This window comes from Lissotriton helveticus, chromosome 6 (assembly GCF_964261635.1).
Source record: "Lissotriton helveticus chromosome 6, aLisHel1.1, whole genome shotgun sequence".
Classification (NCBI taxonomy): Eukaryota; Metazoa; Chordata; class Amphibia; order Caudata; family Salamandridae; genus Lissotriton; species Lissotriton helveticus.
In genome coordinates this window covers 1,342,558,230-1,342,581,727 of record NC_136067.1, presented here as the reverse complement: position 1 = coordinate 1,342,581,727, position 23,498 = coordinate 1,342,558,230, and the positions used below count along the sequence as shown (strand labels likewise).

At 41.2% G+C, this 23,498-nt stretch overlaps 1 protein-coding gene across 1 annotated transcript in view; it reads right to left on the bottom strand.

The window, feature by feature from the left end:
* CAPN9 (calpain 9) overlaps positions 1-23,498 on the bottom strand; it is a 281,553-nt gene that overhangs the window by 169,955 nt on the left and 88,100 nt on the right. The window contains exons 4-5 of the mRNA XM_078649072.1: positions 22,327-22,460; positions 13,572-13,740 (exon numbers count right to left, since the gene is read on the bottom strand). Coding sequence (XP_078505198.1) covers positions 13,572-13,740; positions 22,327-22,460 — 303 coding nt within the window. The remainder of the gene's footprint in view (positions 1-13,571; positions 13,741-22,326; positions 22,461-23,498) is intronic.

The following is a 23,498-nucleotide window of genomic DNA, read 5'->3' as shown; positions in this document are numbered from 1 at the left end:
TTCTTAGTTAGTACTAGACAATAGAGACTAACAAAAGAGGCAGAAAATGGAAAGAAAACAGTGATAGAAAATATGATGGAGCAGGGGATTATCTGGGAGTTACCTGGAATTCCTTGTAACTCTCCTGTTAAAGGAATTAAAAAGCTTGAATGGCAAGAGGATAAGCGTGCAACAAGATGAACAAGGTTGTTCTTCCATGTTGTCCAGTGGTACCAAGTCCAGCAGTGATTTTGTTTCAGATTTCATCAGACGCAGAATGGTATACAGTCATTGACTTATGAAAGCATTCTCCTCAATTCCTTTGCATGAAGAATCTATGGTTCCTTTTTGTGTTTCAATTTTATAATAAAGTTCTCATGTGGTGTAGAATCCCACAAAGGTATACAAAAAGCCTTACATTTTTATCCAAATTAAGAAGAAAGAGCTAGAGAATTTGAAGTTGCCTTGTAATTCAATCTTAGTGCAGTACATTGACTACTAGTCACATCTAAGACAAAGGAGGACTGCAAACTTGATACAATTGCATTACTAAATCATCCAACTGAGAACGTATGTAAGGTTTTCCAACTAAAATGCAGTATTGTAAGAAGAAAGTCATCTATCGTGGACACCATATTGAAAAGGGTATCAGGAAAGTCTCAAAAGAAAATGTTTCTACAATTCTGAAAATTAGTCAGCCAACCACCCAGAGGGATGATCGGATGATTCTTAGAATTGTTGGGTACTGCTGTCAGTGAATGGTTATAAAATCTATAGTAAGGATGACAAGTAATGATGTCCAATATTCTGTACCATTTAATGAAGACAGTTATGATGCCTTTAAAAAATGAAACAAGAATTTGTTTCATCTGGCGGTACGCGAGATGCCTGATTACAATACAAGGTTTTTTCATTTTTGGCATGAGAGAAATGGATGTGAACAGTTGATTCTTAGACAGAAACAAGGATGTTTAATGCCCCCAGTGACTTATCTTTCTTCTGTATTTTATCTTGTAACTGTATGTCCTGCAGGTTGTTTGAAATCAGTTGCAGCTCTTTGAATTGCAATTGAACAAAGTGAAATAACTGCGATGAGCTATACTTTAATTGTATATGCCCTGCATTCAGTTGAAATTATTTTTACCGGAATGAGAACATAGCATATAATTAACAGAAGGCTGATTTGTTATGAGCAGGTCATACTTGCAGCAGAGAACATCTCTGTTAGGAGGTGTAATATTCTAAATCCAGCAGCACTGCTTCCTATTTCAGCCAAGAGTTGTGAAGACAGGGAAAATGATGAAATTGATGATGAACCACTCCACAATTGCATAGAGGTAGCTGAGTTATAGTCAAAACCAAGACCAGACATTAAAGAGACACCTTGGAAATGGCTGATCTGATATTGTTTGTTTATGGTTCTTTCTTGAGAGACTAATATGAAGTACTGAGAGCTGTCTATGCAGTATGTTCCATTTCTGAGACTTTAGAAGCATCTTCTCTGCCAAACATACCTTCAGAACAAGTGGCAGAATTGGTTGAATTAACAAGAGCTTGCTGCTTATCAGAGAATTTGGCTGTGACAATTTATACAAACTGCCTTTATGGTTTTAGAGTTGTCCATGAGTATATTCATTTGTGGTCACAAAGGGTTTTTATGGCATGCTCAGGAGCCCCCAAAACAATAGTGCTTACAAACTGGATTTCTTGAAAGCCATAGAAAAACAAAAAGAGATCAATGTTGTAAAATGCTTTGCCGATAAGGTTGGAAAAGACATGATCATGCTTGGGAATAAGTATGCCGACCAAGTTGCCAAAATATTACGTATATCAGGATGAGACAGTTGTACGAAGCTGAAAGGGATACATTGAGAACTAATTAGTTGTGAATTGAGAAACAAATGAAGTGTTTCTCTATGAGGTTAATACAAACGTCTTTGAGAAAATTGAGAGATTTGCAGGATGATGTCTAAGAAAAAAATAGAAAATGGGATATACTTGGTTACAAGAGAAATTATCAGGATTTGTATGTAAATGCTGAGAATAAATATGTCTTGCTGTATTCAATGTTGTAGTCAATGTGTGAGTATTTACATAATAGATCATCTGCAGGTAGGGATAGTCTGATTAGAATATTGAAAAAGTACTGCGAAAATACAGATTTTCTTAACCCGTTGGCTGCTGCCGTCGGCCATTGGCTGACGGCAGCACTACCTCGCTGGTGCTGCCGTCGGCCAATGGCAGACGCGACCACGCCCGTTTTTTAAAACCGCCGCACTGCCGCAAAAAAGCGAAAGCAGCCAACGGGTTAATGTTGCTGAGGATATTTACATTCAATGTCTAATATGGCATTTGAGTAATAAAAGCAAAAGAACAGTTAATGTTATAAACCATTTGGCAAAACAGAAGGTCCATATACGACTTCAAGCAGATTTTATTGAGATGCCGGATTATTATTGTTTAAAGTACATCTTGATAATTATCTGCTTGTTGTCTAAATGCGTTCAAGTCTTTCGTACCAAAAGATCTGGGGCTGTATTACAGAAAGCGCCCAGGGAGTGCAATGGGCATATGCACCTGCTTTGTGCACCCCAGTGGCACTTTGATATTACAGAAGGGGTCGAAGATGCTTATGCAGTCCCTTTTGCAATACTGATAGTGCTAGAACATATGTAGCGTAACCCCTATCTCAAAAGGGCGTTCCCTCATTTGCATGGGGGTGGTGCCCCATGAAAATGAGGGAATGACTTGCCTCTGTGCCTGCGCTATATTATTGGGGTACGCAGAGGCAAACATACCTTTAGGAGGTGCACTGAAAGTTCACAGCAAAAAGTTGGTGCTGCTTCATTACGCTTCCTAAAGGCAGCCCTCTGCAGGGTAGATGATTGTGTCCCCTATAACCCCCTGACATCCAATTAGAGATGGGTGCAGTCACTCACTGTACCTGGCTGCAAGTGGATCGCTAATATCTGTTCAAAGTGCAGGTGAGTTGCTGCTTGCACTGTGGAAAAACGGGGAAGCTTTGAAGCAGCCTTTTCCCATTTCACCTGAATGCAATGCCCCAGGGCAGCACAAGTTTGCTGCTGCTCTGAGCTCAGAGGGCAGAACATTCTCTGCAATAGGGCAAAGTTTTCTTGTTTGCATCTGGTGCACCAGTTAAAAAGTGTGCCATGGCGCAAACAGGAAAAGATTTTGTTGATTTTCAAATAGAAAGCAATAATAACTAACAAGGAAAATCAAAAACAACAATAAAAGTGCTTCAGGTTGTTGTGCCCACCCACCATACTCCCCAGAGACTCAACTCACATGGCTCACCAAGGAGTCCAATGTGGAGGATAAGCCATAATAGTCCCACCATTTGCCCCAAAATTTGGAAAATTGATCGTGGCAGCCCCTAGAAATGTAGATAGGTTCTTCCAATTTAGTGCACCAACCCATGACAGCATGCCATTGTTTCAGTGTTGGCGGGCATGGATACCTCCTAGTTCATGCAATGTCTCTCTTCACCGCCAAAGTCGCTAGTCCAATCATGTGTCGTCAGCACAAGAGCCCTACAACCCATCCAACACCCCATCAAATCCACTTTAGGCTACAGTTGTATGGGAATTCTCAGAACCGCCAAAAGGGTAGAGCCCACACAGGACCAACATGGAGTAAGCCACGATCACAGCCATGTCGTGAAAGAAATCAGTGTCTGAAGAGTGGTAGCATGTACAATTAGTATCGGACAGGATCCATGCAAGGCCCATTCTCTGAAAAGTTAGGGAGGTTTGGTGGAGGTAATACAGTTGAATAAATCTTAGCAGGAGGAGATCATCAGTTCCCCTAGCCATACAACCCTCCTACCACTCCACCTCATCTAGCTCCCTAACCCAAAACTACAACTTCTGGTGCAACCGCGCTAGTGACCCAGATGCGATACCTACCAGGGCCTTGAGAGATTCCACATTTGCCCAGTCTCTACTAAAAGCAACCTGGCTTCAAGAGAGTTCAATTCTGGGAGATCACATAGGTCCTCTTTGTAAAATAAATAAAGCCAGGAAGGATTATCATTTATTTTTTATCAGTGCTACTTTACTGAGGATATTCAACGGGAGGTCTTGCTATGCATTCCGATTGGCATGAAATTAGGGTTGTGAGTGAGGTCCGGCACAGTTGTCACATACACTCCCAGATATTTAAAACTGAGCCTTCAGATATGATAAAGGCGGTTTCGCCCCTTGGTGGGTCAATAAGATACTTGGTTCTATTGAAGCATAAGCCAGAGGCCTCTTCAAAGAGAAAGAGGAGTTCAATGGCATGAGGGCCCGAGAACGCCGGGTTTGCCCTATAAAGAAGAACATTGTCAACATATAACACGATTCTTCAGAGGAGTATGACCAACACCAACCCCTGAGAGGTGCATCGCACTGAAGCAGTCTTGCCAAGGGCTGAATTGTGAGGGTGGAAAGCAGCGGCGAGAGAAGCCATTCCTGAAGGGTTCCTCGCTCAGTTGGGAATCCAATGGAGAATGTTCTTTTGACTCAGACCAGGTTGTTAGGCGTGAGTAAAGCACTGATATCATCGCTTGAAACCGGGTCCTGAAACTCACATGGAGCAACACCGCCTCCAAGTAAGTCCAGTTGACAGTATCAAAGGCTTTTTTGAAGTTGACAAGAAACAATACTAGGTCGTCGGACAATTTCTCCAAATGAGCTAGGGCACAGTGTAAGTGTCTAATGCAATGCCAGGTACCAGGATTTGGCATAAAGCCTGGGAAAGTGAGCTTTTATCGTAATATGGGCCCAGATAACTGTACAGTTTCCAAACTGTTGTTGAGGGTGCTGTTTCTTAGATTTAACCTTTCTCTCTCTATTGAGAGAGCGTAAAGCTAGCTCAGACAGTAGCGGGAATCACAAAAACCTTTAGGAACTCCTCCTATATACCGCCTGGCCCGGTGACCGAGATATTCAAAGTACAAGTCAGGAGCGCAGTAATGTATGGGTCTGAACTTTGGGGTCATCGTCCCACTGGCGGACTGTCCAAAATAGAGAACACATTTATGAGACAGCTATTGGGCATACCGGCAAGTACCCCCTCATTCCCCTACAACTGGATTTAGGTATCAGACCTATTGCAGAGGAGATTGGACTCAGACCAGTAACCTTTTGGTGTAGACTGTGGGCGACCCCGGAATTAGCAGTCTACAGGTCAGGACTAAAGGGGATTTTAGGACTCCTGGGAGTGGGCAAACTACCATGGTTTAGCCATATAAGAGATGTCGGTTTTTAGGATAGCCTTTCCAAACTTATGGAGCAACCCTGAGGTGGTGTGCCAGACAATTTCACGTCTAGATTAAGTAAAAGCCTATAGATCGCTCAAACTAGCTGACATACCGGGGAATACTAAACTTTGTCATGTAACCGCTGACTTCCTTAATATTAAAGCGGAGTACCACTGTTAGCCTTTTTTGGATGATATACAACCTACCGGTGCAAGGAAGCTATACATTCAGTTTAGGATAGGGACCTTCCCGCTTCGTGCATTCACGAATAAATGGCTCAAAGCCCCTTCCCTTGGGTGCCCTGCTTGCAATTGTACTGATGAGTACGACATTCATGTCCTCTTTTTCTGCCCTGGCTATAAAACAGCCAGACGGCATTGGCTTGTAACACTTTGCAGAAATTTGGGGTGTAGGAAGAGTGTTGAGGCATATCAATTGAGAACCAATTCCCACTCATCCATAGTCTTCACCATGTCCCGATTCCTGAATTCCATGTGGCATAGTCATAGGGCACTGATAAACTCAAGACTGCAAGTATAAATATCTCTCTTTGTACACTATTATGTTTTAAATATTTTGAACTTTTTAACTCATTTTTAACCCACTTTTTATTATCTTTTTACCTTCCAAAAACTAAAAATATTGCTGAAATGATACTCTATTAACACAAAATGAAATGGGGCCACCTTTAACTTTTTTTTGATGATGGTGTCCTTAACTAGAACAATTACTATGGCAGTTGTTTAACGTCAAGAAGAAGTTTTATATTTCTAGGATTAATCCTGCCTTTGATGAAATTTTATCATTGTTAATATTAAAGTTTTGTTTGTATTTATATCATCTACTTTTATGATCTATACTGACCGAAATAAGTTTGTTGGAATGGAAATCATTTTTAAAATTAGATGTTTTCAAATAACCTGCACAGCATTTGAGATAAACTAAATATTTCATTGTAGTTATTGATCTCAATCTTCAGGAATTGTGAAAAGAGACTATGGCACTCTCAAGAATAAACTGGCGAAAGTTTGTGCTGCAACTGGTTGAAAATTGCCTGATGCTCTTTCTCTTGTCTTGCAGGGCAGAGAGACTGTTTTTTGCGCAGTGAAATTATCATGAGAAGGGCAATGAGGCTTGCATGTGTTCCTTCAGCTGCACCATTTTCGGTAGCTGATGACTTCGTGCTAGATTTTGCAAAGGTCTGGCTGATATGGTGATGTCTGTCTCTCAGGTGAATGTGGAGACAGAGGAATGTAGCGATATTGCTTGCCATGACCTCAACGCCAGCAACTGGATTGTGATCTGAAAACATTTCAGAAACAGTTTTCTGGAGAAATGTTGGAGACCTACTTTCCAGATAATATTGACGACAAACATCGCTGTAAAATGTGCTGGTGTGTTACAGTGGATTCATGCTGCTCACATGAAGAGTGTTAAGGTGGCAGAAACAGTGAAAGAATCAACTGATGAAGCAGGTGTAACTACACAGAGCCAAGTGTAAAGTCAAGCTCAGAGTCAAACTTACGTTTGCAGAGTGCCACTTTAAAAATGTTCACGCCACTCTGGATTCAAAGTCAACTGGCAAAAGCCAAATAAAACAGTGAAGATTCAGGTTAATTAAAATTTACTGATGAAGAACCTGAAATTCCTGAAGTCCAGTTTCAAGGCAGACATCAGTGTGAGAGCTGTTACAATGCAATAGACAAAAGCATGATTAGCAGCAAGACAAAGTAGTTTCTGATCCAAGCGGTGAAAAGTTGCAATTGAAAATCAAAGTTACAAAGACCCCAGAGGAAAGAAGAAGTTCACAGTGAACAGAGCAGAAAAAGATGATCAAAGTTCAAGTTCAAGTTCGAGTTCGAGTCAAAGTTCCTTGAAGATTAAAGTAACTCTGACAAAGACTGTTGCTGAATGAAAAGAATTTGAGGAAGATAATCCAAGGAAGAGAACTTGCAAATGAAAACACTGTGAACCAGAACAAAAGCATATGAGACAAATACATTTTGAAACTAGTGGAAGTGAATCACTAGTGACCAAGAGATCAATGAGAAAGAAAGAACCAAATCGAAAATATGCCTCTCCTGAATGTGTGTATTTAAATACAGTTTCAGAAGAAGATGAAACTGTTGGACGACTATACGTTGGAGTATTAATGCCTTTACAAATCTGAGAGTGAATCAGAGACTGAGTTTGAACAGAAGAACCACCTTGAATCGAGAAAAGAGACTTTTTGAGATAAAATAGTGAAACTTCGGTTAAAGAAAGAGAATGTAAAATAGAACTGAAACATTTTTGAAAATTAACTCTACAAAAGAAAACTAAGATGATTTTTGTGTTTTTGTTTTGATTATTATTTTTAATTTAAAAAAGAAGCCAAATATTACTGTTTTAAAGAAATGTTTTGTCGTTTTCTAATTTTTACCGCAATAAAGTTTTGTCTTAATTAGGAGATGGAGTGTAGAAAATGCTATAGAATTGTAAGCTTAGTATTAATAATAATATTAATAGTTTTAGTGGGAAAGTTGCTGTGGGATATGCTTTGATCACGCTAATGATGCTAATGTTCTTTTTTTTTTTTGTCCTCATTTGCCTTACCCTGTATTCAAGAAACGCCAACCACCTTGCGTGTCTAACCCGGAGAGACTTAAGATTTTGATTGTCTCTAAAACCAAGACACGATTTTACATTTTTGGTGGCAGAAGAGTCCTGATAAAAACTGGAGGGATAGAAGAAGGGGTATGTACTTGCGATGACTCCATCAAGGTATATTTCAACCTGTAGGACCAATAACGTACCGGGGAGACCAGGTCCATGGAGTATTGTAGGCATAATCATAGGACCCGGGAAAAAAAAAAAAAACCCGAACTCTATCTCCACTGGACCAAGAGATCCCAATATGCCAAGTTACGTTTGCTACCGGACCTGGCCAGGTCCACCTTGGATGTCTCATATAGGGACATCAGCCAGCCTGCATGTGATGGGGCGGTTTTTTCTACCCAGAATTTGCAGATTTGCCTCCTGGCCAAGAGAATTGCATAAAACAAGAAAGACCGTGCTTTGCCAGTGACACCAGTATCCAAACCGAAGATTATTAGTGACAACGTGATGGACAACGATATGTTTAGGATGGAGTCCAGGGTTGACTTCACTTCGTCCCGAAACTGGCCGATGTCAGGGCAGTCCTTAAACATATGTATATCTGATGCTTCGATAAGGTTACATTTATTGCATTTCTTGTCTGGGAGAAATTTGGAGACTCTCAGGAGCGAGAGGTAAGCCCGATGGATCGTGAACAGATGATTGCATCTCAGCCATGCCTGTTTGACGATCTTATAGAGGGGAGTAGAGGATTTTAACGATAACTCCTCGCACTGAAAGCCTAGCTCTCTCCCCCACAGCTTGTCAGGTAGGGCAAACCCCCCATCCACCTCATCCAACAACATCCAGTACCACAAGGATACCTCTTTACCTCCCCCACCTCGTTCTACTAGCTGCTGTTCCAGGTTACTGGTTTTCCCCAATAATAGTCCTTTACGACACAGGGCCCTGGCCCAGCTATCCAGCTGCATAACCTTAAATCTAGAGAGACCAGGGCTGACCCGCTCACGTAGCTCCTCCCATGCTCTCACGGACCCCTCTACTAACAACTCTCCCCATCTTATTATCCCAGCATCCTTAACGGGAGTAGACAGGCTGTCTTTCAAACATACCGGTAGACCCGGAGAGTTCCATACTGGAGCAAAATTTGAAAAGTAGGACAGCCCTAATCTCTTTCTAACTTGTGCCCAAGCTTCCGCCAAGGATTGGAGAATTTTTAACTTGATTTTTTTGAAGAATTTCTGGTCCCCGAATTTAAAAAGGAAACCGTCAATTGGCAAGTCCGCTCCCACTAGCACGGCCTAAACATAGTCCCAGTCAGTAAACTAGATGGTGTTTTTAAAAGCTTTCTTGCGTGGGACAACTGAAAAGCCCATGCGTAATACTGTAAATCAGGAAGAGCGAGCCTCCCCTTTTCCCTCCTCCTCCTCAACTTCTTCCATGCCAGTCTGGTGGATTTATAATTCCAAATGAAGGAGTTGATCTCTCGCTGACACTTATCCAGTATTTTTGCATCAAATGCCAAGGGAATGGTGTTAAAGATGAAAGTAAATTTGGGAAGAATGGACATCTTTATCAGGCTCACCCTACCAAAAATGGTGAGTGGTAAATGAGCCCAGGATTTTAATAGCTTCTTACATTCATTGTGTTCCCGATCTAGGTTGTTTTGTACAATATTTCCTACATCTTGGGTAATCCGTAATCCGAGGTATCGCATAGAGGTGGAAATGGTCACACCCAGCTGTAAATTGGGAATATTCCAAGCCATGATCTCTGTTTTGCTGGCATTAATTTCGTACCCCGAAATACGCCCAAACTCCTCCGCCCTCTTGATAACAACAAGAAATGATTTTTCCGGGTCGGAAGTAAAAATGAGGATGTCATCAGCGTAAAGTGCAACGCGCCTCTCCCACTCCTCAAATTTGAAAGAAGGAATATTTTCCTCAGCACGCAAGACCTGTGCTAATGGTTCTATATACAAATTGAAGAGGAGGGGAGAGAGCGGGCAGCCCCTCGTGATTTTAAAAGATTCTGACAGGACACCATTGATTAACAACCTAGCCGATGGAGCTCCATACAATAAGGTAATGGCTCAACAAAAACCCTCACCAAAATTGAACTTCTTTAGCGTTGCGACCAGATAGGGCCAATTGACCCTGTCAAAGGTCGCATCTAACGTAAGGGTGGCCAATGGAAGGGAGAAAGCTGAAGCAATGTCTATTGCCCCCACCAAGTCGTATGTTAAATCTGATAGCTGACGCCCTTTAATAAAACCTTTCTGGTCTTGGTGTATAATTGCACCAATTACACTTCCCAATCTCGCTGAGTAAAGATTTTATAGTCACTATTCAAAAGCGAGATTGGGCGATAGGACCCACACTCAGTCGGGACCTTCCCTGGCTTGGGGATCAGAACAATAGTTTCTTCTCCCCACGATTTTGCTAATAAAGAATGAGTACTAACATGAGGTACCAGTGGATAAAGAACATTGGGTTAGGGGATTTAAGCATATATGTAGCTATTATGAAAGTTAGTGGATTTTATGTGTGTGCCTAGCTTCCTAAGTCCACAGAGGAGGGTTCTACATATGTAAAGCTTCCTATTTAGTAATGAGTTTGCAATGAATATAAAGTGATTTTAATCATTTTAAATTTTGTCTCCTTAATTGATTGATTTTAATGTGTCTCAGATGATTTACCTACTAGAGAAATAGAGAAATCAAATATCTATTTTTGGGAATGATTGCAAAAAACTAGTATGATACATGTACTAATCAAGGTTATTTGTGTATTTTAGGTTCTGTGGAACATAATTGTATTTGAGAATACAATGAGAGAGGAGTTAAGATTGTCAGAAACTGGTAAGAACAGAAGGTTGCATTAGAGTAGACAAAATATGAAGAAAAATTCAGGCTGTCAAGTTTACATCCTAGATTGAGAATGAAACAAGAGAGAAGAGGTGAGTTGAGTATGGTAAGGAGTAGCTCTTCAAAGAGACGCAAGGTACAATTTGTATGAGAAAGCATGTGTGGTAGAACTTATGAATTCACTGTAGGCTATTTGCAAGAGGGGACCTATTTTGAGGTGAATTTATGATGTCTGTGGGAAAACGACTTATTTTAGTTTGCTCAGAAATTGGGGCAGTTCATTCTGGTAAGCGTTCATGTTTCCTGGAGTTTATCTAATGAATAAATTAGATAGTGAACATAGTTTGAGAAGAGTGAGATGTAGTTTTATATATATAATAGGTGGTATAACTCCTTCTGTAGGTGTGTCAAAGAATGATGAGAAAATTAGGCGTTTGTCTACGGATGTAGATAGACTTGCAGTAGATACAACAGGGCCATTTAAGGAACCACATGTAGGAATGGCAGCTATTAGGGCGATGGGGAGGCAAAACTATCTAGCATTAGATAGATTCTTGGCAAAAAAGGACAGAGTTTGTCAGGAGATGCTGCACTTGTATACCCAATAATAGTAGGTATTGATTCTTTTGTGACAAATTGAACTAATCTCTCATATGAGATTAAATCTTTTGAAAGACATAGCTTATGGGAAACTGTAGGTTTATGCTTTAAAGGGTTAGAAGAGTTTTGGTACCTTAGGCGAATGGTTAGGTAATTTAGGTGATAATGCATACTAATGCCTATAGTAATCAAAGATTTGTGCAATTATTCTGTTTTTGCTAAACAATTTCTGAGTGTATGATTAGTAGGTATAAAATCAAAGGTAAAGGTGAAAATAGACTGAAGAAAATGAAAAGGTCTATAGAGATGGAATTAGAGAGTCTTAACACCTTGGCTGCTAGGGAGATTATCCTGCTGTGCTGACCATCTTGGACTCCCATTGTTCATGACGAGCTCAGCTCGTCATGAGCATACGAGCAGTGTACTGCATGACGAGCTGAGCTTGTCATGAGCATGGAAGGGGTTAAAGACTGTCTACAACTAGATAAAAATGGCAGAGGTCAATTTTCTGAAAAGAACTGAAGAAAATGACGATGTCTACTTACTGGTGACTGATTAATAAAGTTTTATTAATGTGTTTGTAGTCATTACAAAATAATCAGGGGGAGGTTTGCTAAAGATTTTATTTAATGCACAACTTTGGGTGTCAAATACATTTTGAAACACTAATTATTTTTAGATGCATCTAGTTATGATGATGAATTAATAATGTTACACTTTAAACGATTTTCATCAGACATTTAGAAGTGTGTTTATTAATGTTGCTTGGCTATGCCCATTTTACCTGGACAACATTTTTATTAATATGGATGCTGATTTGTTGTGCTATTTATCTTGCTTCTGCTCAATACCCCTCCCAATCTATGTCCCCTTATGTGTCTTTTCTCCTCACAGTCTTCCCAGAGCATAGGACACTGTGATGCAATTGGTTATTTTCCTTAGAGTGCTTGAATTGTGAAATGTATTGTGAATGAAACCTTCAACGTGTTCCAAAAGTATAAACAGTTTAAAGACATTTCCACAATAGTTCCGATGTGGGCCTGTTAGAATACACTGGTGTATGGATCTTTATTTGAAAAATATTTCACATTGCGTCATGCATCTCTGGACAGCAGCAATCCAGATGCTGGAGCCTTTCATAAAGGTGGGCTAGGTGTATGTGCTTTATTATAACATTATAACTTCTGACTCATCCAAAATGTGTTAACAATAGTCATGCCATACCGAATTTCCAGTTTTTGCTTATTAACTATTCATAAAATAAGTATAAAAACTCCTTGATTCTGGGGTAAACCAGATTTTTGATTTCCTTCTAGGGATGCAGTCTATTCCACTTATGGGTTTTGCTGTTCATAGGGACTTAGAATAGTTCTGACTTCTGACTATGTACTCTGTATCTGAGCATTCATGGCATATATTCTACCTTTCTCTTTAGTGGTTAATTTAAGATTTTTGTAATAAAACCCTTCAAGTTTTCCATGATTTAGAACTCAGTTATTGAGTTCCCCTAGTTACTTATTTACTACCCTGATTAACTAATGTTGATCTAATGTTGAGGAGGGCATTTTTTAACGCTAGATCAGTAGTGTAAATCTGGCAATGCATTTTAGGAAATTGAACTGAATATCTGACAAGAAAAAAAAACAAATGTATTGAAGTACAGTGAAGAGAATTTACAGAAAGAAATATATACCTATGTTTTATAGGCAGATATAAACATACTAATACAAATTAAAAATGGATATGCAAGTCTGACTCTTTGATTCAGAAAGCACACTTTTGTGCATGTGCCATTTGCTTGCCCACTCCCTTGCCCAATACAAAGTGGCTCAAACAAAAACACAACAAGCTCTTCCCCAAAACAGTTCCATTTACAGCTAAACACAGATGTGGTTGTCCGACAATAAGCGTTATTACCATTTGTGCTTCACCTGTGCCATCTAATGCAAGTATTGTAGCCCCAAGACATTTAAACTATATTTACATGAAGAATATGAATCCGACACAAGTGCACGCTATAAATTCATCACCATCACCTGCATTGCAATGGAAGCATTACTTTGCCAACCAAAGGATATGTTCAATATGTATTTGCCCATAGATATACTCCAATGGTTTTTCTCCAGTTGTGCTAAAATACAACTATACCAAAACTTCAAAAAGAGAACTTGCAGCATGCATTAACAATTCAAGAATTTAGCCTGTGTTTATATTTTGCATTTGCCCTTTCATGATATATATCAACTTACTTAGTTATTTACTTACATCAATGGAGCAACCCAACATAGAGCCCCTTTGAATAGCTTTTCTTAAAATGTCATAGAAATTTGCAGGGACTGCCTTCAAATCATACGTCTCAGAAACTCCTCCAGTGAAATCTTCCATTGCTTCGATTGTGCTACCGCCTTTCAGGGCTTCGTAACTCCCATTTAGCCTGGAACAGACAGAAAGAAGTCAAATGTAACATCTATCATTGACAATGTGCATAATATTCAATCGAGAAAGTTCCATCATACCCCACTAAAATACAGATTGGGTGTCTTGGTATACCCTGTCGAACCTGTTATCAGAAGTTTAAACAATTACAGTTCCCGCAGAATATCTATACATGTTCCAAAGCATTAAAGTTCGCCTACCACCTCCACTGCTTCAACAGGCAACTTTTACCATATTTAAAGACTTTACTATGTGCTTTCCATTGATCAAGACAGAGGCATAACGCAGGCGCCTGCAGAGCAGGGAGTCCCCAAACCCTTCAGAGAGCCCCCATTCAGCGCAAGGTCAATGCACATCTGTGAGATATGGGAGACTAAGGGTCCTCTCGACACATTCAGCTGGTGGCCCCATCATTTTGAATTTCGCCACTGGATCAAACATCTGCTTTCCTTACATTTCTAAACTGAAGACTACAAATTCAGGAGCAAGAAACCTTCCGCTTTTATGCAGGTTCTTGGGAACTCTGCTCACCAGTTAGAAGCAAGACAGAGATCCTGACTGGCATCACCAAAATATTGACTCAATCGTCTAAAAATGTGGAACTTTGCAATAGCAACTCAGTAAAATAAAATATAATGAAAATGAAGAAATAAAACATCAAATAGTGAATTGAGACCCTCACTGGTGAGTAGTGCGCTTTATAAATGCTCTGATTGATTGAATTGTGATTTTAATATCAATACCTAAAGCATTATTAAGAACGATGAACCTAAAATAGTGTTTCACTAAAACTTGTCTTGCTTTTATATATCATCCAGAAGCTGCTACCACACAGCGATAACTTGTAGCAAGATACCATCCCCTCCTAAAACTGTTTATCAGTCTGCTAAGGGTGTACTTCCTCTGAGGACCACTGAACAACCCCAATCGCCTCTTCCCCTGCTTTTCTTGGGAAAGATGCCGGCCTTCCAGGTGTGAATGCGTCAATATTACCTCTATGCTAAGTTGGAACTAAATTCCACATCCCCAGCTTGCCAGTGTGGCCATCTTGTCCAGGATTTAGGGACACACTTGCTAGGCCACTTTGAAACCCGTGACCCAGCATAGCTAGTCTTCTTGCAATGCAAATTGGTTCCACCCCTTAAAGTAGTCTTTAACTAAAGTTTCAGCCTAGCTGGTCCCTCTGATGATTCGCTGCAAAGTAATCCAACTAGAATGATATCTGTTGGGGTAAGAGGGCACATTGCCTCCTCGCAGTCCTCCAAGCTGCCTAATGTTTAGTCACTTCATGAAGTGATCGGAGTCCACAGGAAGTATGAGGAAGCTGGAGGGATATGCATCCACACGTTATGCATCGTGTCTGCTGTGACCACAGTATCATGTTCTCTCCAACAATGGCATGACAATGACACTTTTTTAGGCTACAAATGACTGCAATGGGTTGCACATATCCAAAATTGCATTCTTTACCTGCATAAAGCCAGTTCATTATTTTCAATATTATGCAGTGTCAATCCATTGTTAATTTGTTCTTCTCCATTTTTAGTTTGCATTGTTTGTCTTCTTTTTCAGACCATGATACATCACCTAGCCCCTAGAAAAAGCTGGAAGAAAAGTTTGCCCCTCCTTCCACATATCCTGGAACGGATCTGGGGTAGATACTTTTTGGTTACAGTGCAGACAGGATGCGGGGAGCTGTCTCAGGGAAAGCACATTCTGAAGTCCACGATACAAGAGCTGTAGGCCACGTAACACAATACAGAGCTTAATACACGGGATGGACCAATCAACTCAGAAACTGGGCAACATTGAGGTGGAGGAGTGACAGGAGATCAGCAAGTTAACTGAATGTGCGGCCCGTTCTGCTCTGAAGTTTTTAGCAGTAGATTGGATGGGTTTTCTAAAGAGCCGATCCCTTTTTGCAACCCCTAGATATGTTGGGATTTTCCGCCACTGGAGAAATTGAAGATCTGAATCGAATTATGACTTTTAAAAAGCTAATGTGTTGTCCAGCGAACGATAAGTTTCAGAGGTAATGTATTTAGACTTCAGATGTCGCCAGCTGGGCAGTATGCCTCAATGTTTGGAGTCTGGACATAGAAAGACACAGTGATCCAGGCTGTAGTTTGGCAAAAACTGGCCATGTTTGCAGGACCAGAACTTTGATTTTCCCAGACCTGAGCAGGGAGACAGAGGCAAGGAGACTAGACTTGCTGCATTTCATATAGGAATTTGCCAACTTGAGTCTTAAAGCGACTGCTTGGAACCCTGCGTGACTCAAGGTGGTGCACAATCAGAAGGTACATATGTTATAACAGTTCTTGTTAGATGTTAATAAGGTGTATGGAGGGTGCAGAGCAAATTCTTGAGACTTAAGGAAGTTATGTGGGGCTTCCAATGTGGATGTTTGGTTTCTCTCTTGAGGATAGGCAGGTAATGGATAACCATACAGGTGGTAGAACTGGAAAGCACTTTTAGCTGTGAAGAGGTTTTATTTAATGCATGCTCACAGGGGTCATAAGGATGTATGACGTTACAACGCATGCTTTTACCACGCATGCTGTTACAACGCAAGTATTACAATGCAAACCTTTACAACGCATTACACTTGGGGGTGCTGGATAGTGAATAGTTTAATTTACTATTCCAACTCCAGTCCCCGTGGACACTAGGGAAGGTGTTGGATAGTAAATTAAAACTATTCCCTATCCTAGAGCGCCCCCCAGTGTAATGCGTTGTAAAGGTTTTCGTTGTAATACTTGCGTTGTAACAGCACTACGTGGTAAAAGTTTAGTTGTAAAGGATGTTCCCCGGGTCATAAAGGTGTCAGCAGGCAGAGAATGTACAGAAGGCTCCTGTAGCCCTCTCGGATTTCTGTAGTTTGCTTTCCTTGCTATTTCCATAGCCACTGAGCAGCAAGTGAAAGGAGGTTATTGAGACACTGGTGGTCGGACAAGATCGGTTAACTGAGGGTGAGGGCAAAAATGCAGAGCCCTAGGGACCCGTCTCAGCAGCTGCTTTTAAGAACTGCCGGTGCTGAGCACCGGCAGGACCAAGCCCACTTAAAGCCCTGGCTAAGAACCACTCGTGTCAGCGCAAGACATGTCGAGCAGCCCTGCTCTTACTGGAAATAAATGTTTCTATCTGTTGATGCCTAACACCTACTGTACCTTCGCCCTGAATATGTTTATTGTAAAATATGGTCAACTGAAATATTGGCAACATTATTTTCTACTCACAAGTCTTACTAGAATGATGTGCCGAGGTCACTAAGCTGGGTAGCACTATTGACCTAGTACAATAAATAAATAATTGCACTTACAAGACAATGAGGTCATAACGCAGCTAAAAGCAATGGGAGTGATTTAGTAGAAAGAAATTTGAGATTGGTATCTATTAAATTAGAACATATCTTGCTGTTTTTGCGTTTTTTCAAACACGTTTCTTTATTTTTGTGAAACCGTATTTTTTTTTATAGCATTAGCATAGAGCACATAATAGGTACTACTTTCATAATGGTGTTCTGGATAGTCATGATACTTACGTTTGACCCCCATGAGTACATCTGATCATTTTTCACACCAGCAGGTGCTTCTCTTATCTTGCAGCCAAAACCTGGAACACTCTTCCATTACATATGCAAACTACCTTTGATCACGGTGGTTTTAGGGAGACGCTGAAAACGAGGCTGTTTCAATTGCGATAACTCAACATCTACCGTTCCTCACAGTCAGTGCTCACTTTCAGAGCCAAGAAGCCCTATGGGTAGCAGTATGAGCGCTCCAAATGAAACTGCATTCATTCATATGTGGAAGGTGTGTTTGCTTTATTCACTTAGATGGATTGGATGGTATGCAGCAGGTGCAGAAATGTATTTATTGCTTTTTATCCTATATCTGTGTGCTGCTGGAAATGTTACCTTTCTAGAAGAGCTGCAAGGCTACAACCAGCCTGGCAGTCGTTATCCATTTTCACAGGTATTTACAGTTATTAAATCCCTGCTTCTACATGAATTTATACATGTGCGGTTTCATTCTGTTTTATTGAACTGCACTCATTTTTATTTGTCGCTTACAGATGCATTTTAGCTGTCTGTTGCTGAAGACATGTAGCTAACATTCTCAATACTACACTGGCTTTAGTGCAAGCTACTGATTACCATTGGTTGGCCATCTTGTCCATCTAATTTACTTGCTTCTTATTTGATAGATTCCCTTCCTCTTCTTGTGCTTAACCCGCCCCTGGAGCTTAGATTATATACCATCCTTTTGAGTGGATGTCTTGTATGATTCCACATCTCACATTCAGGAAACTATTGTTTTCTTTTTCTTTCAGCACTCAATTGGAATGCATGAGTTTCTAGCTCTCACCTTCATGTGCTGCTTCTCCCTCAAATTAATGTCCAGTGCTTTTTGTGTTATGTTCTCCTCCTCCTCCTCCACCCAGTCCACTGTTTCTCCATTTCTTCCCCCACTGCTGCCTGCCTGGCTTTCTTTGATTTAATTTTATTCTTCTCCCTCCACACCTTAAGTTCCACCATTGCTCCTACACCCACAGTTATTACTCCCCGTTAGTCTCCTCTGGGTTAACATCTCCGCAGCAGCTCATCCGATACTGCTCAGCCCCTCCGGTGTGACCTATTGGTTTTTCAAATGCTTGTTTCTTGTTCTCTCCACTCGTCTGTAGAGAAGGCTTGTACTTGTCTATCCTATCAGAAAGGCAACATTGACCTTAGGAAGTTAATATTTGCTTGACTCAGGACAATCTTAGTAGCTTTTGTGATATTTTGGATGTCTGTCATACTCAAGTTAAACCAGGAATGGGCCACCAACTCTCAACTTAGTTTAGGTGGTTCCTTAACGTAAGCCCTCAAGAACACCATGGGATCAAAGTCCATGGTGAAGGATGTCAAGTCAGCGGTCCTTCAACTTATTTGTGAGCTTACTAGAACCTCCTCTGTTGCTAGACTTGAGTCATAATGCTTAAGGAATGTATGTTGATGTCTTTACTGAAACCTTGTCTTGATATGTCAGCTCCCGCTAACTTTATACAAAGCCACTGGGATTTGCTTTCCACATACTTATAGATTTATTACACTTTGCACATAATCCACTTTCTGCTGCATTATTTGCTAATTTCAACAACAACAAAAAATGTTTGCTGCTCAAGTGGATCAAAAAAGACTAAAAAAAACACCCATAAAACTGTATTGTGGCAGACCCGTTGCTAATCTTATATGGCCATCCTTTAGTTGCAGATTGCTGTATTCAGATGTTAAAATACTAATGAGGTGAAACATTTGCCTAGAGAGCATCGAGGTGTGTTAAAATGACAAGTTAGAGAAATATTACTATAAAATGTTCTGCATTAAGCTGCATAATTTGCCACATAGTTTAACCAACCCTGCTGCCTACTTCGACCTACGTTGGCACTCCTGCTTGAAGTCCATTTTATATTCACCTAAAAGAGCAAATTAACTTAAAGTTACTGTTCTGAACAGATAAGATGTCTGATTACAACTAGACTCATAGAGGAGTAATAACTGTGGGGAGGTTGCCTGGAGAGTAGAGTGAAAAAGTTGTGCCTTTTCAATGGGTATGTTTCCAGCAACAGCAACTCAAATGAAAGATGCAGGTTTCGTTTTGGATTGTAGATTCTGTCTAGTGCTCTGCATGTACTTTCTAGGGGGCACCCTCAAGTTTTGTTACGCCAATGGTTTTCTTGACCATAATTTAGTGAACCCTGCTGCATACTTTTAGTGCTTCCCAGCCGCATAAATCCAGTGGCCATGTTTATACTATAATGATCTTCAGTACATAAAGCACACGTTTCTGATTTAAATGCAAAAAAAAACTGGGCTGGGTGACCTACTCGTGCATGGAACTAGTAGAGCTCTGGAGGATGTAGGGAGGGGCGCATGGGCAAGTGTCTGTATGCAGCATATGTTTGAAATTACAGAACGTCTGTGTAACCAGAACATTTCTCAGCAGGCTCCAAAAACAGCAGCCTTAATCATCAAACTACTCTTTGCCTTTCCTAATTTGCTCCTACATAACTAAACAGATGAAAAAATGGAGTTTTCCAGATCAATGAAAGTCTTTGTTGGCACATTTTTGTTGTACCGAATACAGTGTGTTGTGCTGTTCAGTATCTTTGGCCTTACACAAAATGGTTTAAAGGCCTAATAAAAGCTACATGAAAACATGTAGCTTGAGAACACAAAACCTATGTCATGATGAAACCCGATGATAGTGCCCCAGGATTCCCTGTACTCTGACAGCTTGGCTCAGCAGAAACAAATTAGGTGACGCAGATGCACTCTGCACCGGCATCACCCAGAAACTCCTCAAAAAACTGCAGAACACTATAACGCCTCCACCAGGCTCATCCTGAGCATCCCACGCTGCAGCCACATCACTGGCCACCTGAGAGACCCCCATTGGCTCCCAGTCAACAAAAGAATCACCTTCAAGCTCATCACACATGCATACAAAGCCCTACAGGAAGCTGGACCTGCGAACCTCAATCACCGCCTTTCATTCCACGCACCCACCAGAAACCCCCGCTCCACCCAACTGGCCCTGGCCACCGTTTCATGGATCCGCAAGACCACAGCTGGAGGAAGACCCTTCTCCTACCTTGAAGCAAAGACTTGGTCCTTCCTGCATCTCCACCTCAGGCAATCACCATCACGGCCGCAATCAAGAAGGAACTCAAGACTTGGCTCTTCGACTGAACCACAGTGCCCTCGACAGATCAGCAGTGCCCCCTCAGCGCCTTGAGACCCTTACGGGTGAATAGTCATGCTTTACAAGACGCTTGATTGATTGATTGAAACCTGTGAATTGTTTTTGGCCCTTCTAATTCAGAGAAGTAAAGAACAAGAGGACCTTTCCTGGATAATTCAGATCTCCAAGTGTGCATTCTAGGTGTCTGCAAAGCGTGCTGCTTTGCTATTCACCATCACAATCTGTGCATGTAAAAATATTTAAAACCCCCCCAAGAAACAGATCACATAATTTAGGACCCCAATCAGGCAGGCAAAGGCCCGTCTCCTCCCACACATTCATAAAGAGCCCCATAATGCAAGAACATCCGCCATCCTACTGAAGCCCTCACCTCACCTTCTGCGATGAGTAAGAGGCACTGGAGCAAGAGAACGTCCTCGGAGGTCTGGCAACCAAAATGAAGGAGGTGCTCAGGTGCCCAGCCCAGCAACACACATTTCATCTGGATCCTAGCTGAAGCACCACCAAAGAGATTATGCAGGTGTTTGCCCACCCGCCAAACCCTTGCCCTCAGGGCTGAAAGGCACACCAGAGTGACACACCCCAAAAATCAGTGCTGTGAGCTGGTACCATCCAAAGCCAAACCGACAAAAATAACATTTATTTGACTGTGGGACAAAGAACAGGCTCCAGTCTCATAGACCTCATATACCATCAACATATGCAGATGCCAGCGTCAACCACCCAGCAAGTTCACCCACCAATTTCCCATGCAAGATCCTTTTCCAACATCTTTCCCCGTCAGCTAAGATAAACACCATTGACTCCTTTGGGAAGAGGTGACATATAGTGTGGCAGAAAAACACCAAGCACCAAAACCTTTTTATTTACCACTAGCATCCTTTGGACATGATAGGTCACTCATCACTGTTGCTCACAAAGTGATTCATAGTTATTCTCTTTTCTGAACATGGTCCAGATAGCTCTACCCCAAAACATACCATTTCCGCACAACTTGAAAAAGATTAAAAACATTGGTCCTAATTCCACATCACAAGTTTTTATTCTGTTATTCTGCAGATTGTCTTGTTATTTTACTCTCGAGGGATCCTTATCCTTGCTACGTCCCTTTTTTACGGTTTTACTATTGTTCTATTCCTCCTTCTTTCGCCCTATTCAACCTTCCTTTTTCTTGATCTGGGTCAAATGTTGATGATAAAAGCTAAGTCCTGTTCCCCAAAAATTGAGCAGTGTCGTCCACCACCTGCAATGACCGTCACAAATTAACCACCAATTACGCACTGATACCTATAAACACCCCTGCCATATTGGTAGAGTTTCACTGTAGGTAGCGGCATAGCATGAGTTGCCAGCACCCGGGACAAGGCAAGTATTGTGCCCTGACCCGTGGGCTGTTAGCACTTCCTTGCACAAAATTTGAAAAGAAAAAAAAAAATAGTAGAGAGATTTTTTTTTCCTTTTAAAATAGTGCACCCACTAACAATTTTTCACCCTGGGCAATTGCCCCTGTGGCCCTGCCTACACTACACCACTGACTAGCTCACCACCCAAGGGTCGACTCGCCAAAGACTTACACCAGATCATTTGGTCTCTGCTTTCCCTCTCATCCTTCAGTTGTGACTTAGTGGCATCACTGGCATTTTTCCTGGCTCTTGAGACTTACACTGTAGCTACTCGGGAATGAAAGTAGAACCAAGAAGTGGGGAAACAGAGAAATACACTCTGATGGAAGAAAAAAAAGAATTATCCTGGATGGAAAAATGACTGGCTTTGGGATCCTCACTGACCATAAACGTTTGAACCATCTTCCACACCAGTCTCTTGGCAACACTTACTTGGCATACGCCTTTTCCAATAATGCGCTCCAAAACTCATTGAGGTCAGCGGAGTGTAGGAAAACCAGGCGGTCTCTGAAGGTGGGCAGCCGGTCATCAATAACGACGTCCAGCCACTCATTGTGCTGCCAAAACTGCAAGGTACAAAATAAATAACTTTCATGGTAAAAGCATATTCACATTCAGAAGTGCAAGAAGATGCGTATCCTGCCTAACTTAACAAATCAAGTTCAGCGTCCTTTGGTTAAAAGCTACGAAGTTATAAAGTGTATCAGACTCATAGATCAGGTGCTTGTTAAAGGAACACAGACATCCATCTTTTCAATAAGATTCCAAGTCACTGAAATAGCCTTTAGGGCAGTATGGCACGGCTAGGTGCGGTTGGGCAGCTTGAAGGGGCAAATGTAGGGGGGGGGGGTGGTCATTTTTTTGGTCCCTTCACGGCCCATGGGACCAAAAACTAAAAGGCGCGCACACACATGAACATATTAATTACAGGGTGTCCAGAGAAGTGATTGGAAATCTTGCACTTTTTAGTCTGACTTTTATTGCAACACAAGGTCACCAATTAGTTACCCAATAGACCACAGTTTTAGAAGTATGTTCTTGGCAAGGTAAAACCTTTTCTGGTGTGTATCCTCACCCTTGTTTTCACAAGAGAGAAGACCCCACTAAGTTCCAGGGAACCACCAAGTGGTATCGAGGTAGACGCACGCACGGAAGAAAACCTGAACGTATCCGGTTCATGAAAAACAGAAATCTGAAGTTATACCTCGATGAGTAAAGCCCAATATCAGAGAGAGGGCACTCCCACGAAAAAGAGATAAACAAGAAACACTGTCTGGTGAACAGAAATCGGCAGGGTGCAGCGGAATATCGCACGGAGGTACATAAACTCTTATATGACGAGCTTGAGGTCAAGGGGTGAAGCAGAAATTTGATCTACACCACTGAATTCCCCAACGTCTCAAAAAGAGAAAGGGTCACACATGCCAGTATAGCTTGATACCCTGAAGAATAGAAAAGGAGAAGAAATCCCTTTTTGGAATAGAACCTCTGTCTGGGGAGGAATAACAGCACCCACCAGTCTTTTCATGAAACGCAGAAACATAGAAATAGTGACCCCATGAAAATTGTGGCTGTCCTGAAGAAGGTGTTATTATATCAATGAA